The 21652-nt window shown below is 37.5% G+C and overlaps 1 protein-coding gene across 1 annotated transcript in view; it reads right to left on the bottom strand.

The window, feature by feature from the left end:
- Positions 1 to 5279: 5279 nt before the first annotated feature.
- LOC138698644 (PAX3- and PAX7-binding protein 1) overlaps positions 5280 to 21652 on the bottom strand; it is a 48426-nt gene continuing 32053 nt past the window's right edge. The window contains exons 10-16 of the mRNA XM_069824769.1: positions 20451 to 20654; positions 17221 to 17420; positions 15508 to 15661; positions 13872 to 14067; positions 10150 to 10351; positions 8300 to 8430; positions 5280 to 5439 (exon numbers count right to left, since the gene is read on the bottom strand). Of these exons, the coding sequence (XP_069680870.1) occupies positions 5391 to 5439; positions 8300 to 8430; positions 10150 to 10351; positions 13872 to 14067; positions 15508 to 15661; positions 17221 to 17420; positions 20451 to 20654 (1136 nt within the window). The 3' untranslated portion in view covers positions 5280 to 5390. The remainder of the gene's footprint in view (positions 5440 to 8299; positions 8431 to 10149; positions 10352 to 13871; positions 14068 to 15507; positions 15662 to 17220; positions 17421 to 20450; positions 20655 to 21652) is intronic.

Genomic DNA, 21652 nt, shown 5'->3' with positions numbered 1-21652 from the left:
CTAGCCTGTCTGACTGATCAGTTTGTAACGATCCCCATAGTAGGAATTTCATTCAATTCCATGCAAATTTTACAGACTGTTTTCTCACACTTTTTTTTCAGTACATTTCATCAGGTTCGAAGTGTAAAGGCTCTTACAATTTTTATGTTAGGAACATGATATTTTTACTGCAGGTTCTATACACTGTGGTTAACAAAAAGGCGCATGGGTTTTATGATTAAATGAATACTTTTTTAAATGAAAAAATGAAATATTTGTAGTGGCAATTAAAAATTTATATTTTTAGGTATGATGTAGTTATACAAATTTTTTCCTCCTTTTGTAGTAAAGATATAGCAAAACTGATGCTTGATATTTCTCTAAATATGCTACTGATCTTGCAAAAAAAATTTCAAACATTTGACTCAAAAACTGAGCAGCATGTGTTTAAGAGGCTTGGAATACCTACATCTATTAGTCCGATTGTAACCTTAGCTGCATTGAAAGGATCAATTGCTCTCCTGAAGAATCACCTATATTCGAAATCAAACTAAGTTTAGTAGCATTCTTTACTTTTTTGTAACACATACCTCTCTAAAAAATAGGTATATTTCCACTGACCTAAAAAAAAAGTTATTTGCAGCTATGTACTTGTAGGAATTTCATTGTTAAAACAAAATCAATGAACTTGTAAAAATTTCTGTGGTTAAGCACTCTTTGTCCCTTGTGGCAGCTCACGAATGGTGAGAAGATATATAAATTTAAAGCCCAAGCTGGAGCTGCATAGGTGAGAAGTATCTACTAGGCATATTTAAATCTCGGACAGGAGTGCAAGGTTTTGTCACTAGACATCGCACTATGTCTTTTGTGTAGAAAAATCAAGCTGATTAGATTCTAATGCTGAGTACTTACCAATTACGCCACTGGTCATTCTCCAAATGGTCTCAATTAATTTCAGTCCGATTTGTGTACTTACTTCATACCAGTATGGCAGCAGGTTCACTGAAGCTTCTGTGCTGAGAGTTATGATTCGATGTTACCAGTGTCCTCCTTTACATTATCATGGTGGCATTATTCTTGAGAAAGGAATCAAGCCAGATCTGGGCAGTGAATATTTTTACCTTCATTCATGAACAAACTGTCTTTGACATGCAGTAAATCCACTAGTGGGGCTCATGGCTCTATCCAATTAAAGGGTTACCAGACATAAAGTCCAGGATTATAAAGTCCATACGTCAAAATGTCCATGGAATAATGTCCAATGTTAAATCGTCCAAAGTTAAAATGTCCATAGTTCTATAATGTCCACTTCAGTCTAATGTTCAGAGTCATAATGTCCATAGCTCTATAATGTACACTATATCCATTGTTCAAGTTATAGTAGTCTATGTAAAAATTTTCAAGTACAGTACTAACCAGAACTGAAATTTTTGAAGATGGAACGAAATTCTCAGTTAGTGCCATAACAGAAGGGTAAGCCACTTCTTTATTTTCGTGGGTACCTGTACCAACGTCATGACTTTAATAGAGATAGGACAAAAATATATGTAATTTTTTTTTTTTAGTAGGTTATTTTACAATGCTTTATCAACATCTCAGGTTATTTAGCGTCTGAATGAGATGAAGGTGATAATGCCGGTGAAATGAGTCCGGGCTCCAGCACTGAAAGTTACCCAGCATTTGCTCATATTGGGTTGAGGGAAAACCTCGGAAAAAAAACCTCAACTAGGTAACTTGACCCGACCGGGATTCGAACCTGGGCCACCTGGTTTCGCGGCTAGACCCTCTAACCATTACTCCACAGGTGTGGACTATATGTAAAAAGAAAATTTGTAATGCTGCAATGATAACTAACAGCAACCTGAATAACATTCGGGTTTTGCGGGATGGCACAGATAAGCCTTTACATAGTGCCAATGAAGCAGGTATAGAAGTAAAGTGCATCTTGAACTGTGTTAAGGCAAGAGGAAGAGCGTTGGCTGCACATCATCCATCCATTTGGCGATTTATACAGTGTATAAAGCGCGAAGGAAATGAAATTTGGAGACAAATATTGCAAGAAAGAGGGGGGCATACACAAATTAAAGAGCCGGTGAATAAAACATATTTGACGAATCAAAGACAAATTCTCCAGATTGTGAGTAACTACAACAGGTACAAAGAAAATAGAGAAATTCTCATATAGCTACCTTAAAAGTATTGGTTACCATCTTAAAAGTGGGGCTCCGGTTCCCGATGATTAATAATACTTATTTGTATGAGTTATGGAATAAAATTTATTGTGTTCGATTCAAGCAGAATTTTTCTTTTAACTTGGACATTATGGACATTTTCACCTTATGGAGGTTTTATCATATGGACGTTCTGTAGTATGGACAATATACGGACCACACCTGTGGAGTAACAGTCAGAGCATCTGGCCGTGAAACCAGGTGGTCCGGGTTCGAATCCCGGTCAGGGCAAGTTACCTGGTTGAGGTTTTTTTCCAGGGTTTTCCCTCAACCCAATACGAGCAAATGCTGGGTAACTTTCGGTGTTGGACCCCGGACTCATTTCACCGGCATTATCACCTTCATCTCATTCAGACGCTAAATAACCTGAGATGTTGATAAAGCATTGTAAAATAACCCAATAAAATAAAATAAACTATATACGGTGGAAGCAATTAAAGTTGTGCTTGGGATTTTTTCCACTCCTAAATCCAGCAACCTTGGCTGGCATCAAACTCTTGTACCAAAAGCAGCGTAGTAAAAACTAGACCAAGAACGATTAAAATGTGATTTGCTATCGTCTATGCTTCCAGAAACAATTTCTGGCTTTGATGAACAGATTTACTTTTTAACAGAAATGTAATTATCAATAATGTTTGAACAATGTTTATTTTGTATTAATCCCCTTAATGCAACTTTAGTCATCTTCTGACCACTACACCAGGCAACCCATCGCAAACCTCACATCTATAAATGTGGCTTTAAGGTATATTTTCCTGTAAAGCTGCCTTGAACAATTTTTCCCTTGAAATTACTCACATCTACAATCCATCAGTTCGTCAGTCTTAAAATCTGACAGTATTAGCAGATTTAAAAATGATCTTGTTAAGGCTGACGAATAATTCCTGCTAAATTTAAGAACTTGAAAAGCATGACGTCATCAATGACTTCATCAATGAATTAAGGGGATAGATACAGCTTAATACCTTCCAAAAATAGATTTTTCTAAATAGTTTTTAGAATATGCATCAATTATTCAACATCTGTATTAGTTTAAAAAAAAAAACCTTCAAAATTTGTTACATAAATTTAAATGCAAAGTTAAAAATATTACTTATTTACCTAAAAATCTGATTGTAGTCAGTCCTGTAGAGCTATATTTTAGCTTTAAAATGAAAGTAATAAAACATGGAAATGTTGAAAACAGGTTAAATTAAGAAGAAAATGCGGATTCTGAAAAAGTCTGTAGTCACCATTTTGAATAATTAAATTATATATTTAAATTGATGTTAGAAAATTGAAAATTTATTTTAATATATTGAAGAAAGATAGGATTTTCTAAGTATTAAATAGACCACATTCTGCAGAAAGGAACTAACCCACATACAAATTAAATGTCTCAATAATTAAATAATTCCAAGGATCCATATTTTGAACAAAGATACTTCGTATAATATGCTTTTGGTTAAAGCAATAAGTATGTAGTTATATTTACTTGTGAATTTATCACTCATGTTTCACTTTAAAAGACATTTTCTCAGTTTCGGTATAATGTGGGTTGTATCCTTTCTGCAAAATATGGTCCAATTTGCAAGTATGTATCAGCCATGTACACTGAGAAGAAAAATATTTTATATGGTCAATATTTCAGTGCTGTCCACTTAAAAGAAAAAGTACCCCACTTCATTTTTAATACACCCACCTAAACTCAGTACAACCTACGTCAATATGTTCTCAGTACATCAATGAATGATAAATAATATGTTAATGTTTATACAAGTAATCTGACCATTTAATACCAATTATTTTCGGAACCTAACAACGAATAAATCTTCTATTCCTTCGTATCTGTCGTCTCGCTTCACTTACCTTTCTTCCCACCACAATCTGAACACACGTGCTCGCCATGAAACAATACTAACAATACCATCCCATCGCACCTCCTCATACTCATCCTCTTTCAAAATAGCCCTGCCAAGACTCTGGAATTCGTTACCTGCTAGCATCAGGGACTGTCGAAATAAAATTCAATTCAAACGCAAACTTACTAGGCACTTGGTCAATAATTGAGACTCGTTCAGACATGGTTTCTTGTAAATAGTTCTTTTAATCTACCACAAAATATCTCAATATCCGGTAATTTCATCACTATAGAATTTTGTTATTCTAGGTTTAATTTGTAATTTAGTAAATACAAAAATATTCTTTGTTCTTAACTTCTATGATAAAATGTCTAGCTTTCATTAATCAGGTATTCTTGTCGTACTTTAATTTTTATTGTAATTGTAATTGTAAATTTAATATTAATTGTAATCTTATTGTTCATGTTATAGTTGTAATCCCCTGGTAGAGGGGCAGAGAAGGCCTGACAGCCTTATCTCTACCAGGTTAAATAAATAAATCTAAAAATCTAAAAAAAAAAATAAATCACTGATAACTCATTCTGAACAACCTGTGTTGTCACGAATATTCATCAATGAAATATTCTGATGAATTCAAGAAATGGCCCACGGATTTCGTGTTTTTATCAAAGTAGTGCCGATAAAACATAAAGTCAATCTCATGACAGGCCAAATCGGCCCAGAGGGTGGCTAAAGGTTAAGGCTCCCACCTTTACAGACAATCGGCATTTAATGACAGTAGGGATGCCTGCCATCTTTACCCCCAAGGAAATACCTGTGGTACTCATTTCTCTTAAAGGCTGAGTGAACAATGAAGCCTAGGGTTCAGCTGGATTATATTAATGGAAAAATCCATGACTCCATCAGGAATCGAACCCGCGACCTTCCATTAACCGCGATGCTACTATGTGCCCCAAGCAGTGCTGTTACTGTTTTCAATAACCTGAAGAATCAAAACCGTGTAAACTCCAGTGATTTTGGAAGAAAATGTCAAACAGGTCTTTATAAAATTCATCAACTTTTTTTTATTGAATATAAACTTTATGTATATCAAAGACATACTTCACTACCTTAATGCATTTGTAACGGGACATACAAACAATTTAGTCATTCCATCTTCTTCTCTTCTGTATCGCTGTGAACGAAATTGAAAGAGGAAATTGATAAGGTTGGCAACAGACGCAGTCAGTTGAATAATATGAATATATTAATGCTTAATAAGTTACAGGCTGCAGCTGAGGCCTCATTACTATATACAAACATTGTACTGTTGGTTCATTCAGTTGGCACCCATGCACACTCACGACTGGAGTGTCTGCAGGATCTTCGTCACATGTTCCATCGCTTCCCTGGAACAGCAAGACAAGGCACACTTCATTATGTTTACGGAACACCAGAAGGAGGATATGCAAGGAACAAACACACGGAACTGTAGTCAAGAAGATTACTTTTATTATTTACCAGTGGCTTGTGCAGCAAATGCTGCAAACTAAGTTCATTAGACGTTCAAATAAAAATTTTTCAAATTTATTTTCACTGAAGAATACCAGACATTTTGAAAGTTATTTGCTTCCATAATAATGAGACATACTATCTCTGAATGGTTCTTTATGCCAAATACTTTTTCTTGAACCTATCCATCTTCAGTTTTTGAGTTTCAGCGCAACAACGCAAGTAACAATGTCAAGACAATCAGTGGGTTTTTCATATGGAAGTGAAGCAATAGCTATTTCAGGTCATTGTGGATTGTAGGTGAAAGTTAAAAAAAGTCAGGTTTGCTATACTTTCGAACAATAGACATAGCTTCTCGGTATAGTTGCTGCATGTAGAGCTTGAAATGTAGAGGGTAAAATCATTTTATCCTGCTAAGAAATCTTGCTAAAATGATTGGGAGACTACAAAATTTTCTAAGCCTCTTATTTTATCAGTAAGTAATACCTTTTGGTCTTTCCTTAGGAACTGTAATTTTTGCGCTCTCTCGAGCCAATACTGAAGAGAATGACGCATATAAATATCTACACCACACCGCCATTAAGTATATGAAAAAGACCCAACCCCACTTGATTAATAACTGTAAAAATATTTGCTTTTTAATAACAATATTATTATCTTACGTAAATATTGTAGTTATATATAATATATATAGCCGTCACTCAGTAAATTATAGAAATGAATATCTAATTTAAGATATTCTCTAATCTACTTACTTAACCCCAAAACATTTCACGTATCATTAATGAAAAATTGTCACATCATGACATTAACTATAATAATATTGCATTTCTAATGGTAATAATGTCATCAAACCATCTCAAGGTTTGTAGATTTTAATATCCAATACATAACTGTACTCAGAAAATTACACACCGCAGAATCAGGCCTGTAAATTATTTCTAGTAAGGCTAGAAGTTTTTAATAACCAATTGAATTTGAGCTCTAAATATGTCAGCAATCCTGCAGGTCATGGCCTTCGTGTAATAGCCTATTGTTTATTGTGTGTGTTTTGTTTTATTCTGAAATGCAATTAGTTCTCAAAACTGATAGATTTTGGAAAATAGGAAAATTATGTAGGAAAACTAACGTTTCACTGAAAGTTACTATTTTTCTGAAAATCCGTGGATGCCAAGCTTCAAAATGACAGGTCATTCATTAAAATCCGTTCAGCCGTTTCCCTGTAATTTCCATTACCAGTTCAAATTATATATATAGATTTACCACCATAACAAAACAGATTTTTGTATGAGAAGTGGGCATTTTCCGAATATCACAAATAAAGTTACTCTATTGCACACCTAATTCCTGCTCTATTACACAGAATGTCCTGTTACTATGTACCTTAAATGCATCGTGTTATACACCTGTAAACGTCATGAACTACTGTAATTGTCTACATAGCTTAATTAGAGTTCCTCACACTGGGAGACAATGAGAGTTCTAATGGAGAATGTACTGACAGGAATCTTATTTTGGGGAGGTACAGATGAATTCAGGTGCTGCTGCCCTTATGCATGCTGCATATTATTCCAATCATTTGGACATGAAATTTCCAGGACGATGGATTGAGAGAAGTGGACCTGTTCCAGGGTCGGCAAGAGCACCCTATCTCACACTTTGTGATTTTTGGTTATTCAGTCATCTAAACTCTATAAAGGATCTGGTGTATGCTAGAAGACATTCCACCTGAGACCACTTGCGGCAATGAATTGTGGAGGTATGTGCTGGGATTCGAAACTTTCTTCTCTTCTTCAAAAATCAAAGAATTCACGACAGAGACAGGCATGCTTATGCTGCGATTGTAATGATAGATATTTTGAACATATGCTATGATAAACGAACGACAATAAAAATTTACGTGGTTAGGAACGACATCTTTTGTTGATACCTTCTCCCTGTTATATCTCTAACTTAGCTGCACAGACAATTAGTTCATATAATATTTTTTGTTTGTTCTTTTTTTTTTTAGTGGGTTATTTTACGACGCTTTGTCAACAGCTTAGGTTATTTTGTGTCTGAATGAGATGAAGGTGACAATGTCGGTGAAATGAGTCCGGGGTCCAGCACCGAAAGTTACCCAGCATTTGCTCATATTGGGTTGAGGGAAAACCCAGGAAAAAACCTCAACCAGGTAACTTGTCCCGACCAGGAATCGAACCCGGGCCACCTGGTTTCGCGGCCAGACGCGCTGACCATTAATCCACAGGTGTGGACTTATTTGTTCTCAAATGTAAAACACAATGTACATGTTTAAAAGGTAAAGGTATCCCCGTAACATGCCATGAAGGCACTTGGGGGGCATGGAGGTAGAGCCCCATGCTTTCCATGACCTCGGCACTAGAATGAGGTGATGTGGTTGACACCACACTCTGACTGTCTTTTACCCCTGGGAAAGACCCGGTACTCAATTTTATAGGAGGCTGAGTGAACCTCGGGGCCATTCTGAAAGTTTGGCAACGAGAAAAAATCCTGTCACCACCTGGGATCGAACCCTGGACCTTCCAGTCCGTAGCCAGCTGCTCTACCAACTGAGCTACCCGGCCGCCATGTACACAATAATGGAACACCTTGTATAACATCACTTGTCATCATAAAATCAGAATTATGTCACTATTAATGATAAAAATCAATCCATGACCTACTGCAACCTACTAGAAATTATGTTCGCTTCGGGATCACAGGACATGTTTTTATTATGAGAGTGGAACACATTACCTGCCAGCTGGAGTGGTCACATCCAGACACTGAGCGATCGTTTTCAACTGAGCAACGAACATCTGCAGCTGGGGCAGGCAGGGAGAGTCCCCCTGTTGCTGGAACCACCAGCAGGGGAATGTGGACACAATCTGCACAAACGAGAAGACAAGTCATGAGGAGAAGAGACAACACAGCAACAAATGGTACATGTAATCTAATACTAATATGTATACTAATGTGTTTATTTTTATTTTTACTGTGTACATTTTTTTTTTTATTGAATTATCGGCTTCTGTTTTTATGTGATTCGTATTTGATTCTAACAACATTAATATGTGATATATTTATTTGTCAGTCAACTTTACAATTCACAGTTATGGTGGACCTTCACATTTCTGTTTTTCGATCCACCATCCCTTTAATACATATAACTCTTTTCTATTGATGTATTCTTTGCCGAGAACTTCTTGATTACTTTCTAATGTTCTGTTATGACTGAATTGCTCTATGTCCTTCCCTCTCTATCCTCTTCTATTCTCTCCCTCCTACCTAGACTGTCTCCCTTGTATTTCTCGCTCACCTATTAAATATTTCATATTCCTTCCTTAATAATTTGCGTTATTTATGCATTTTCTTCTCTACCCTCAAATCCTACCTACTCTTAATCATTGTTTTCCCGCTATTTTCTCCTACATTACTTGCTGACTTTTCCGTTTAGTCTATTTTCCTCTGTTTATTTACATATTTGTCTCTTTCTTTTCGCTTCGCTCCTAAATTTCCTATTTTATTACCTCTTTCCATATATTTATTTCTATAATACTCCTACATTTATAGTACCCCTGATACTACTCCCAACCCATAACATTGAGAAAAAAAAAACACCCCATATCTCATTCACTTAATTACACTTGCAATTTCTCTCTCATTCCACTTCACATTTGTTCAGATGATTTTTTTTTTTTTTCACTTTACTTCTCTTGTATTCATTGTTTGATAGTCTATCTTATTACACTCTTACCCATATCTTCTTACACTTAACACTTTCTTCTCTGTTCCTTTTCTTACACTTTTGCCACCCCTAACTTTCCTGCACTCACTTTTTAGCACTCTTCTTCCTCGCTAATAACCTCTCCAAAGCCCTATCTACTCTGTCCTCACAATCACTAATATCTGGTAGTCGCTTCATTCCTTCACTCGTTCTTCTCATGTCTTCTCTTGCATTTCCTCCATTAGTCTTGTCTATGCTCCTGACCTCAGACACTTCCAGCTGTTTCCCTAATCCTTCGTCCGCAGTACAACATTAATATGTATTTCACTATGTTTATTTTTATTTTATGAGGTAAATTTTTATGTAACTACCTCTTTTGATCTCATTATGTACCTAAATCGTATCAGTATGTAATTACTTAATTCCGATCCAGTTTTATGTTCAACTATGTAAGCAAGTTTTAATCCTGGTTGAGTGTAAGAGAAGGCCTTACGGCCTTAACTCCGCCAGGTTAAATAAAGCCATTATTATTATTATTATTATTATTACTATTATTATTATTATTATTATGTAGCTTCACAAGACTTGCCAATATTTTACAAGTTTTATTGTCAAATCATTTACAGTATTTAGAAGTCTTTTTGATCGTCTTAAAAATAAATATGTTCTAATCAATCAAAGACTTGCCAATTTTGTTAAGGAACTGACCAATGGAATTAAAAAATATGGCATCCAGATCGAAAAAAGATCTTTGCAAGTTAATTCAACTACATGAATGAAATCCATGTCTGTGTGATGATGTGGGTTCTGTGTAATATCACAATAAAAAGGAGAAAAACAATGCATATGAGGAAATTGCAATTGAATGTGAAGTACTCACCATGTTGCATTTGTCAGCTGCGTCGATGGGCTCGCAAGTGCGCAGGGCTGCCAGCAGGTAGCGGTTGAGCAGGGAGCCCAGCGCCACGTCACGCAGCACGTGGTCTGCCACCACGCCCTGCCACGCCAGCAGGTTGCGCAGCAGCTTCACTGCAGTGCCGAACTGCCTCTGGAAGAATGCCCCACCGCTGCCACCCAGCACCCTGCAACATTCACACCGCCGAGCGTTACAAACAAAGACCCACAAACTCTGAGCATGTTGGTCCTCCATCCAGGCAACCCAGGTTCAATCCCTAGCCAATCAATTAATATTAGAGGAGAAAATTCGCTCCGACGCCGGGGATCGAACCCGGGTCCTTGGTTCTACGTACCAAGTGCTCTGACCACTGAGCTACACCGAATTCAATCCACAGTACCAGATCGAATTTCTCTCCTTCAATGTTTCCCTTTGCGGCCTTACTCCATAATATTCTCACAGCTAGCAGTGCATATAACTGCGGAATCCCGGCCAAACAGTCACTCAATTGAGTGCGCCCCTTGTATAATGGCAGTTGATATTGGACATAAACGTCAACATATATGCCTAACTTGGAGTCAGGCCGCATTGAAGGAGAGAAATTCGATCCGGTGCTGTGGATTGAATTCGGCATAGCTCAGTGGTCAGAGCGCTTGGTACGTAGAACCAAGGACCCGGGTTCGATCCCCGGCGCCGGAGCGAATTTTTCTCCTCTAATATTAATTGTCAATATTACAGATATTATTCTGTAGGACAAATTAATAAATCCATAATATCCTAGCCAATCAATTTGTGGTAGACAAAGCAAATGCTAACAGAGGTTTTTATTAGAGTGCTCTTGTATCCCTCTATTATCCCACGAATACTCTTCACCTCCCTCTCATTTCATCTATCATCTGCTATAGTAAAAATGGCTGGGGTAGAGTCTTGAGGGTAGTAATGGTTTCCGATGCTGATATAGGAAGAGCTTGGGGCTTCGGCCCCCAGGACTTATTGGTTACTCATTTGTGGATGGGATTTCACTGTATGAGGGCTGAGGCAGAATAGCCCACCTGTCAGCATCGGATTCATGAATGTCATCCCAGTTACATGTCAGACTTGGACAATCATCACATATGGAATGAACTGTAAGCAATGTCATTAATTTCAGGGGGTTATTCTTTGAGATATTTGAAACAAAAAAGCTTAATACAATTTTGCTCCCTTTTCGAGATAAAAATTGTTTTATATGGAACATTTCATACCGTGTTTTGGGAAAGCCATTGATTGAATTTCCAATATGCTCACTCAATTTAAGAGAGCAGTGTATTATGATATTAAATGATTGAAAGAATTTTAGTTATGTCCCCTTCATTCTACAAATGAATTTTTCAATGTTACATCACGACTTGCATATAGAAAATTAAAAGTATGTTACAGGAATGAATTTGAGAGGATTACAGAAACAGAACAGAGAACAATAGGTACTTTTCAAATCGTATTATGTCCATTTTCAGTAGAGAAGGAAAACCGTTAACTCCTACATCCTTGGAGATAAATTTAAATATTTCAAGCCTTGTTTGCTTGGAACCTAATACAGTTAGACGCGAATGGACTTCCCAATTGCATAGAGCATGTTCAGAATATGTAGAAATGATATAAAACTCGATTACGTCAAGAAGTGGACTTAATACGTTTTGAAAAGTGTGAAACCTCAGTAAGACGTTCTTCAAGAGAGACCGCATAAAACAGCATATTAAACAGGACCGTGTATTAGCGACAATGGGTCATTTTTGGATTTTTTTAATTTTAACACAAATCAGAATAAACATTTGTTGAAAAAATTTAAGGATTAAATACTGTAATTATGCAGGATCAAAGGTTATTTTATTTTCTTTCCTTTCAGAAAATATCATAACAAATACACTGTCTTATCAATTAAAATGCCCATTTATTAAATAAGTCAAAAATTGTTTTCTGTCTTGCACATGATCATGTAATATCAATAATTGCAATTTCCATATGATTTAAATCGGAAGTGACACCAGTAATTTGACTACTAGAAACATTAATGAATCTACGAATCACAGACACCGCAGCAAGGGCTTTGCTGCGAGAAGGATTTGGAATGTCTACCACTTCCACTTTCTCTTCGTCAAGTCTTCACTGACAATGCGATTTAAAACTGCCAGCAAGAAGGACAGACTCTGAATACAGCAGTCTTGCAGATACTCAAGGGTCGCATTCCATTCTATTGTATTCACCAAAGACTCCTACAAATCCTTGAATATGTGGGTGCTAGTGGTAAATGTATAAGTCCAGAAAGTACGATATTTTAGAATTTTCAGCAGATGAAAAAATGTATTAAACAGGATGATGAGCATATTAAGCAGTGGAGAAAAATGTTATGTTTTATTTAACAACGCTCGCAACTGCTGAGGTTATATAAAGGTACGGTCACACGTCGCTACTTTTGCAGCACTACCTTTATACTGCAGCTGCAAAAGTTGCGTGTCGTGTTCACACATAAGCCAAAAGTAGCCTGAGTGCAGCAAAAGTTGCAACTGGAGGTTGCGAGTCTGTTCACACACAAGGCGCTACTTTTGCAGCCGCAGTCATGCTGCAGGTTTCCATCTCCGTGTTGACTTCTCAATATACATTTTGTGGTTATGTTCGCATTATTAAGAAACTCATGCGAAAGCTTCCTTATCTATTATTTGCTTTTCTGTTGTATCTAGTATTCAGAAATTGACATTATTTTTACTATACAGCTTTTAAAAACGTCTATATACTTAAATGATAACTAACAGCATATTCACGTAATCAATGTTGGCAACCCTCCTGTTTGGAACTACGCTACGGAAAATTAAAAAAATGAATTATATCGTCAGCAAATATGCTCAGACTGTGTTGTGCATTTAATAACTGTTAGAAATAATTTATTTTCATCACATCCAACATTAAAATACATCCAAACAATAAAAGTATCATTGGCACATTTGGGTGGCAACACTGGTCGCAACCGCAGCAAAAGTTTCAACAAAACCGATATCAAAAATGCTGCGGCTGCAACCCTGAGAACCCTGTTCACACGTCGCTACTTCTAAGCTGCGCGCAGCATGGAAAAGTAGCGGGCAGCAGGTTCGGCAGCGCTACTTTTCGGGTTGCGCCGTTGTTCACACGTCGCAGTACGAGAGTTGCGCAGTTTTTTGTACTGCAGCGCTGCAAAAGTAGCGACGTGTGATCGTACCTTAAGCGTCGCAGATGTGCTGAAATTTTGCCCTGCAGGAGTTCTTTTAAATTCCAGTAGATCTACTGACTGGCCCAGGATCGAATCCGCAACCTCGGGCATAGAAGGCCAGCACTGAACCAACTGTGCCAACCAGGCCAATTTAAGCAGTGGACCTTACATGGTTTTAGATAGCGATGTTAAGGGACTGGGCAAAAAAAGCGTATAATGTGGGCTAGCATAACAAACGAGCATGTATTATCAGGTTTCACTATATTAATTTATAGTAATAACAAAGAAGAGACTTGAAACAACTCAATTTACGTAAAACTGTGACAATGACATTAAGAATCCTTTCTGGTTTACCGATTTCAAGGCAACTTGAGTCGCCACTGGGCAGGACTGTTGGACACTCTTTTGATATGAAAGAGCAGAGTAGAGCTGATCTAACCAGATCTCTAACTTCTGAGATACAAAGTGAACTGCCAACTGAACTCACTGTTTGGGGTAAATAGGGATGAACATATCATTCTCCACTGCGGACTTCATCTTCGTAATGATGGTGCTGACGAGTTGGTCCAGGGACTTGCTGGAGGGCAGCACTGTCGGGTACTCCTGCAAGAGGCGGTTTATAAGTCCCACTAGGCGCAGCGTCTGAGAGGTGGACAGGGGGTCCCACACCGCCTCCACCAGCTCTGTGGAAAAGACACAGATGGCATTACCAAACAGAAAGTAGAATATTGCCTAACATTGTGCAATGTACATTAAACTTCTTAACATGATGAAATTCCCATCTACAAGTTGCAGAAACAAATTAACACGTCCTACAATTTAACACACTGTCCAGGGGCGAAAGGAGAGGTTTGTTCTCCCTTCCACCCCCAAAAAAAAAATTGAATGAAAGATAAATACGATGATGCAGACATATAGAATTAACACTAATCTAAGTACACCTCATTCGTTAGAAGAAATATTTACTGAAGGCTACAGTGGACTTCATGTTATTAACATCCTGCTGGAAACAATAAGATGATTGACAGATTGATTGATTGATTGGTGGTGGTGGTGGTGATGACGACGATGATAAGTATTAAATCTTCAGGTTTATTCCAGTCTTATGATGTATATTTTTAAACTGTTCCAGAAGTCATCTTTTCCTTGGCCTGTCTGGATTTCGGTTTCCCACAAATTTGTAATTAATTGAGTTAGCTGCACAGCACGTAGAATAGGTCACATGGTTTCAGGAGTGAAACTACAGTTGTGTTGGTTTGAATGTTTTATTTTTGTTTCAGTTTACGAATGGAGAGTATGGGTCTATGATAAGAGAAGGAATTAATGAAGAGCATGCAATATACTTTCCTCTTCCCAGCTCACGCAAATTTTCCACTATGGTTCACTCACTGTGCATCATACATGTCCATATCAGTTTAATATTGCAGAACTCGCGATTATAAATCAAACGAGTGGTCACACAGGTCTGTAGCTGCTGTCGATGTTGAGATATTTCTGAGAGAGGCCACACAGTGTGGCTAATTTTATATGCAACTTCGACACACTCATGCCTGTAGTGGGGGGAGGGGACATCTTTGAGGGTGGTCACACAAATTACACTGGTTCTTGGCCTAATTGCTAATAGCAATAGCATTCAGCTGTGGCTCATAGTCTTCTTACAGTAAGCATTTGAAATTGACATTTCTGTTTCACCACGGATTCTATAATGGTGTGTGTGTGTGTGTATCTAATGCTCTGGATTTAACAATGAAGTCATCATCCTTCTTGCTTCCCAATATTTTGATGGAAGGTCCACAAATGTCCTAAGAGTTTCACAATTAGCCAGGTGCTCATCTCCATGTCCTCTTCTCTGGTGCACAGTAAGCATTTAGGTGAATTCAGTACTCCAATACGATGGAGGATTCTATAATGGATGCTGCATAGTCAATGCAGAGAAATATGTAGTCTTGTCGAAAGTGATTTTATGAAAAATTTTGAACAGAGGTAATACTTTTCGGTATTTAAGGTTTGCTTTGAATCTGGAGAATACTTTAAAAACTGTCACTGAAAGAAATGGTTTCGTACTTTAACAGACTATAAGGAAATAAAAACAGACAGATGTGTGGACAATGCACAGGACTTACGCGTCAGCTTGGGCAGCAGGACCTTCTCCACGATGACGGGCACCAGCTGCAGGTCGGGGTCCTGTCTCAGTCCTTCCTCAGTCTCCCCCTCCTTCAGCCCGTACAGAATCAGCGTGTCGTACCACTTGGCTCGCTCGAACTCCAGACAGCCCTCCTGTGCAGACAACTCAGCAGATCAGCATCACATGTTGCATAACAGACGAGTAAATGAACAACAGCACTCCGTTAGTGTGCTGACATGCAGTACCCAACATCAAACAGTTAAATCACTGGCTATTCTCGACTGCACGTGATCTAATTGTTATACATATTGAATCGGCGCACTTTGCATATGTATGACAGCAGGCACGAAGACTGTAAACCAGTCAAATTATGTACAGTAGTGGCAAAAAAAACCGGACTGACCCTTGTAGCTGATTTCAGAGCCTTGTTCACTCCAGAGTACGATAGACTGGTAACTGAGACTTTCGTGGTTCGAATCCTGCCTGGGAAGGAAACTTTTTTTTGTTCCTTATTCGAATTTATTCCCTTCGATTGTAGCGATATTTTACTACTTAATTAACTTATTATTCCCAGAACATGAATTCTATCAGCAATTGGAAAGTATTGGTGGGGGAGGGAGAGGCTCCATAACCACATGCTGATGCCTTTCATGTCTTCCTAAATAATCGACTTTGAGTCTAACACACAACTCTTGTATACCATGTATGAAATTTGTAAATTTTGAAAAAATAAAATAACTTCTTCAAAATTTTTATTTCTTTCGAACTTCCTTGAGCCAAAACTGCTCCATTCTCACTATATGAACTCTATTGATGTGTTGTCTTTTTCTAACTGTTCCAATCATTATTTCCATAATAAAGTGGGCACGACCATACGTTTATATGGAAAAATATGTTTCATTTTTAGTATAGAATACTCTGCACTACTTTGTAGTACACAATTACGACTCACCCTGTATATAGTGCACAACAATGGGCCAAAGCAAGCATCAAGTGCAAGCAAGTATCCGTTCTGGATCCAGGCATCAAAAACAGCCAATGCAAACAAGACAATTTTAATCAGCTTTCATCAGTGATTGTATTTCTTTTCATCAGTGTTTGTATTTCTTTTTTGTATTTATATGTGCTATCTGGTAGGATGGAAGAGAAGGCCTTATGGCCTTAATCCTGTCAGATTAAATAAATAAATAACGATGCTGTATCAACTGCACTGTAATCTAGCACTGGCAGGATTGTTGATAGTGAGACGAGTCCAAGGATTCACTATGGAATTACCTGGCATTCACCTTACAGTTGGGTAAAATCTCATCGCTATTGTGATTTCATGGATGGTGACACCGTATCTTGAAATATTGCATTCGCAAGCCATAAATAAATGTATGTGTAAAATAGAATAACTCTTCTCGGGTTCTCAGCCAGGTGAGTTGGAGATTAGCTTCCAAGCTTTCGACGGCTAGCTCTGCCATCTTCTTCAGGGATTGTCGCTATCCCTGAAGAAGATGGCAGAGCTAGCCGTCGAAAGCTTGGAAGCTAATCTCCAACTCACCTGGCTGAGAACCCGAGAAGAGTTATTCTATATCAAACGCCGGGAAAGTCTCAAGTCATACATATGTGTAAAATTTATGCAGATGGTTGAAAGGCTTCCTTAATCCTTCTGTGAGGACTGTCAAAGTACAAGTTACAACACCGAGGACGTGGTTCATGTTCTCACCTGCAGAGGGTTCCACATGAGCATCTTGAGGCGCACCAGGGGCCCCAGCACCTTGGGCAAGCACAGGCTCACATAGGCTTCTCTGTATGCGTCAGAATCCGTGTTACGCCAACTCTCAAACCGAGAAGTCACTCCACGGATCGCACAGAACTCGTCCACCACGTCGGCAAACACGAGCCGGGCATCCGACTCTATGGTGTCTGTTGGAATGAAAGTTCACGATTATGAACAATAATTAATAGGAACTCCTAATGTACTATTACAATCACGCACAAAAAAAAAAAAAAAAAAAAAAATCACTTGACCCTATCACTTTGCTAACTGAACAATGTGTACACACTGAATACGATCTGATCTCTCCAAAGTTGCGAAATCCAAAAACTTATCATAATTCTCTGCTGCCATTTTTAAAGTAGGTAACAACTGCATTGCATTCCATCCAAAAACGTAATTATAGTCCCGTCGCTCTAATTTCCGGCAGCCAATCGCGTTGCAGGTCGACTACATTTAAACGTGTGCGTCTTGTGATTCGCTGATTAAGACGTTATGCACTTCCTAAGGCTCGATAAATACTTAATATAATCGCCTGCTATTTTGGCTCTTTCGTTGGCGTTTGCAGAAAGCACACGAAGACGTTATTTGTCGCTCAATTATTTGCTGAATTACAGTGCGATTGATTTATCATCATAGGAGCTACGACATGATGATATTTAACGGTGCGGCAAATAGATTTCTCGTCTGGTAGCTCGGCAACGAAAGAACAAAAATGGCGAACGATACTACCTACCTAGACTTTATAGAGCCTTGACTTCCTAAGACGTAAGCAAAGAGGAGGAGTCACACTGGGATTAACAGCGTCGCGACTATAGTTATTCATTTAGTATTGCAGCATGCATTAAGCTTTTAAAACTGTTAAGATCCTCTATGAAATTTAATGGATTTAATTATTGTTACAAAATTGCATCAACCTGATGCTGTAACACACAATTTTCTTCTGAGTTATAACTAGACACTAAAAGATAAGAATGCCAACAATTACAATCACAGAGAAAGGAGGGCAAGATAAGGAGCAACAAACAAATGATATTTCAGTGCGGATTTTTATGTGTGCATGATGAAACTGAAAACATAGATTACTCTAAATGTTGCCCTCTATTACAGCGAATAAATGAGTTTGACAGTGATGCTAAATATATATGTTTAATTTCAGCAAGGATTTCTTTTACTCTATCCTGCCATTCTACAATATTTCTGTGTGTTTTTTTTTTTTTTTTAAGTGTGAAAGATGCCAGAGCTCTAAATAATTACTAATATACATCTTGAGTACACAACTTTTAACATTGTATCACTTCAGAATATGTATGATAAGACTTTCTTGTGTTAAATAAATTATAACGTACCTGGATTACATGTTTCGACCTTTTATGGGTCATCCTCAGAACTGGTCGTTATTGGTCTTGGCGCCACTTGTTTTGTTTCCTGTGAGGGTGTGTTCGTGTAGTGTAGTGTAGAGTCAAAGTGTGTGTGTTCTGAAATTGAGTTGTGTGTTGAGAATTTCGTTGGGGTGTGTTTTCGTGTGTCTGTATATTTCATATTGTTCTAGTGTGTTGAGTTTCTGGCTTTTCTGGCACACCCTCACAGGAAAGAGAACAAGAGGTGGCAAGACCAACAACGACCAGTTCTGAGGATGACCCATAAAAGGTCGAAACATGTAAACGAGGTACGTTAGAATTTAACACAAGAAAGTCTTATCATTAAGGAGCAGATTCCTATGTAATTAAATATTCTTTTTGCGTGTGATAAAACACAATTAACAAAGTTAAAAATTCCGAACATGAAGTTTCAAGTTTAAAATCCGAATTTTATTTCACATAAAAACATATTTTCACAAAAAAATTATGTAAATACATATTTTCAGGCAATCTATTATAAACACATAAATCTTGGAGTTTTTTTACTTAAATAATTTTTTACAAGAACTTTTAAATATTTTAAAACTAAATCAACTATATTACTCAGAAGTATGTTATCTTTTTAAGAATTCTTGGTTGCTTCGTGTTTCTAAGCGCTGTGTGGTGTATCCGTCATCCATTTTCGTAATAGTATCGCCTCAAGTTCTGAGAACTGCTAGGCAGCATATCAGTGTTATTATTAGAGAATAAATTAACATGCACAAGGAGGATAGATCTTGCAACACATCATTAGGAATGTTTATTGTTGCTGAAGATGATTTCATTCCACGCTTTGTTTGTGAAACACAACAGATAAGAGCTCGGGTATGAACATTATTTAATTTAAACAAATCTCTCGCCTCTCGCTCATGTCTATCAAGTAAGGCAATATATCTTGTTGTAATTCCCTGTTATCGGGCTTCGTCAATTGATATACAGATATACAGAAAGATGGCTATTTAAAAAACGATTTGGCTTTCCTATTAGCAAATCTAAGCTTTTTGTGTGACACCATAAAAAAACTCGAAACATCCAGAAACCTGTTGTCTGAAACAGGGAGGTGCGCGCCGTGGAAATTAAACTAGACTTGCTACCAGGTTCAGAAGTACAAGTACTAAGGGACAAATTCCAGAATGTGTTTGGGAAAAACAGTGGATATAAAAAAATGTGTAAAGTTGCTCAAGTATTGGAGGATGTGCCTGTAGGTGATATTGATGGTGTTTGTGTTTGTGACATTCCTCTCTTTAAATATGCACGTTTGAAGTCCTGTGATGTGGAAAGATCGTTTTCACAGTATAAGTCGTTGTTCAGAGATAATCGGCATGCATTTGTGATGGAGAATTTGGAGATGACCTTTGTTGTTCACTGCAATTCTCGACCAACTACTAGCACTCATCAAGTGTGGTTGGTGAGTACCTAGTAACATTTTTTTTTTCCCAAGCTAAGTAAGGTATTTTTGTCATATTTAAAAAAAATATATTTTTTTTTATTTTTAGCAAATATTTTCGTACTTTTTAGCACATAAAAAATAAATATATTTAAATTTTTTAGCACATAAAAATCCACTCCCTACTTATCATACATATTCCGAAATTACTAATAATTGTCTACTATTGAGATTCAGATATTATGAAATGTCAACTCCCTCCTGTATATGTGTGTGTCTGTAGGGAACTCTATCTTCATTGAAGATTACTAAATGTCAGTATGTTTGATTTGGGTTTAGGGAGAAATACATAAATAACCTTTCTATTAGAATTCCTTCATAGAGCTCCATACCTCTCTGGTTGCGAAACGCAGTGGCCTCCAACTCCGTCATTTCATCATCACTGGACATGCCATCCACGTGCCGTGCAGTGTTGCCACTCTTCATTTCCCGTGCCCTGCGCCTCCTCGTCCTGCGCCCCTCACGTTCTGCAGCCCGCCTCGCACGAGCCTCCTCTTCTTCTCGACTTCGTTTGGGACCAGATGGCGGACAGGACCCTAGAGAAACAACCACCAATCACTGCATGCTCTACACTCATCGAGAAACTACCCAACTCAAATGTGTTATATATCTGCTGCCTGGAAAACATACAGTCTAGCAAAACAACCTGTAAGTTGCAGTTGTTTGTGTTTTCACCAGAACTTTCAATCCACTTTGCTTACAACAGAAATTATTTAGTGATGGCAAACATGTTCGACAGATAGGAAGCTGTAAAATTGATCATATCATTTTTCTGAGGAATATCTTCTCACGAAAACAGGTAATTTAAACAAATATTAAAAATCAATCAATAAACATTGCAGGGTTGCAGAGAAGATGTTTAAATTGGACATTTTTCATTGTAGATGAAATAAAGCTACACAAAAAATTATTAGCTTCAAAAGATTGCCTCTCAAGTTAAAATCAAGAGGATTTGGGTCCAGGGAGCAAGCAAGCTGAATAATGGGTATTCCACAAGTAATGCATTTATCCAAAAAGTTCTTCCCAATCAGTGTGTACCCACCATCAACTGAAAGCAATGAAATGAAGTTGCCGAAGAGTTGAACAGGGTATATGAAGTCTACAATGAGGAGACTTCAAGAATTTAAACTATCACTGGGTAAAAATATTCATTACATACAATGTAACTTATTACCTTCTGGAATGACCTTAAGAGCAAGTTTTCAAGAATGTCTCTACTTTTATCTTCAGTGAAAAGGGTAAGAGGCAAAGGAATTCTATTTGATGGAAATACTACAAACGTCTAAACCCATGATTCCTTTCCATGTAAAGATGTCAGATCGAACCTTCGAAATTTGTTTTGTACATTTTGTCAGCAATTGGGAGCAATCCAATTTACAGCTGCTTTCCCAATAAGCTACAATTGTTTCCCTCCTCTGTAAAGAGATTCTAGGGTTACATTCTAACAAATCTAGCATTTCTCCAAAAATAATTTTAGGTACCTTTACTGTACATCCTAAATCTGAAACTTAAAAATTAATAGCATTACAATTGC

The sequence above is a fragment of the Periplaneta americana genome, chromosome 4 (genome assembly GCF_040183065.1).
Source record: "Periplaneta americana isolate PAMFEO1 chromosome 4, P.americana_PAMFEO1_priV1, whole genome shotgun sequence".
NCBI lineage: Eukaryota > Metazoa > Arthropoda > Insecta > Blattodea > Blattidae > Periplaneta > Periplaneta americana.
This window is presented reverse-complemented; position numbering and strand designations above follow the sequence as displayed.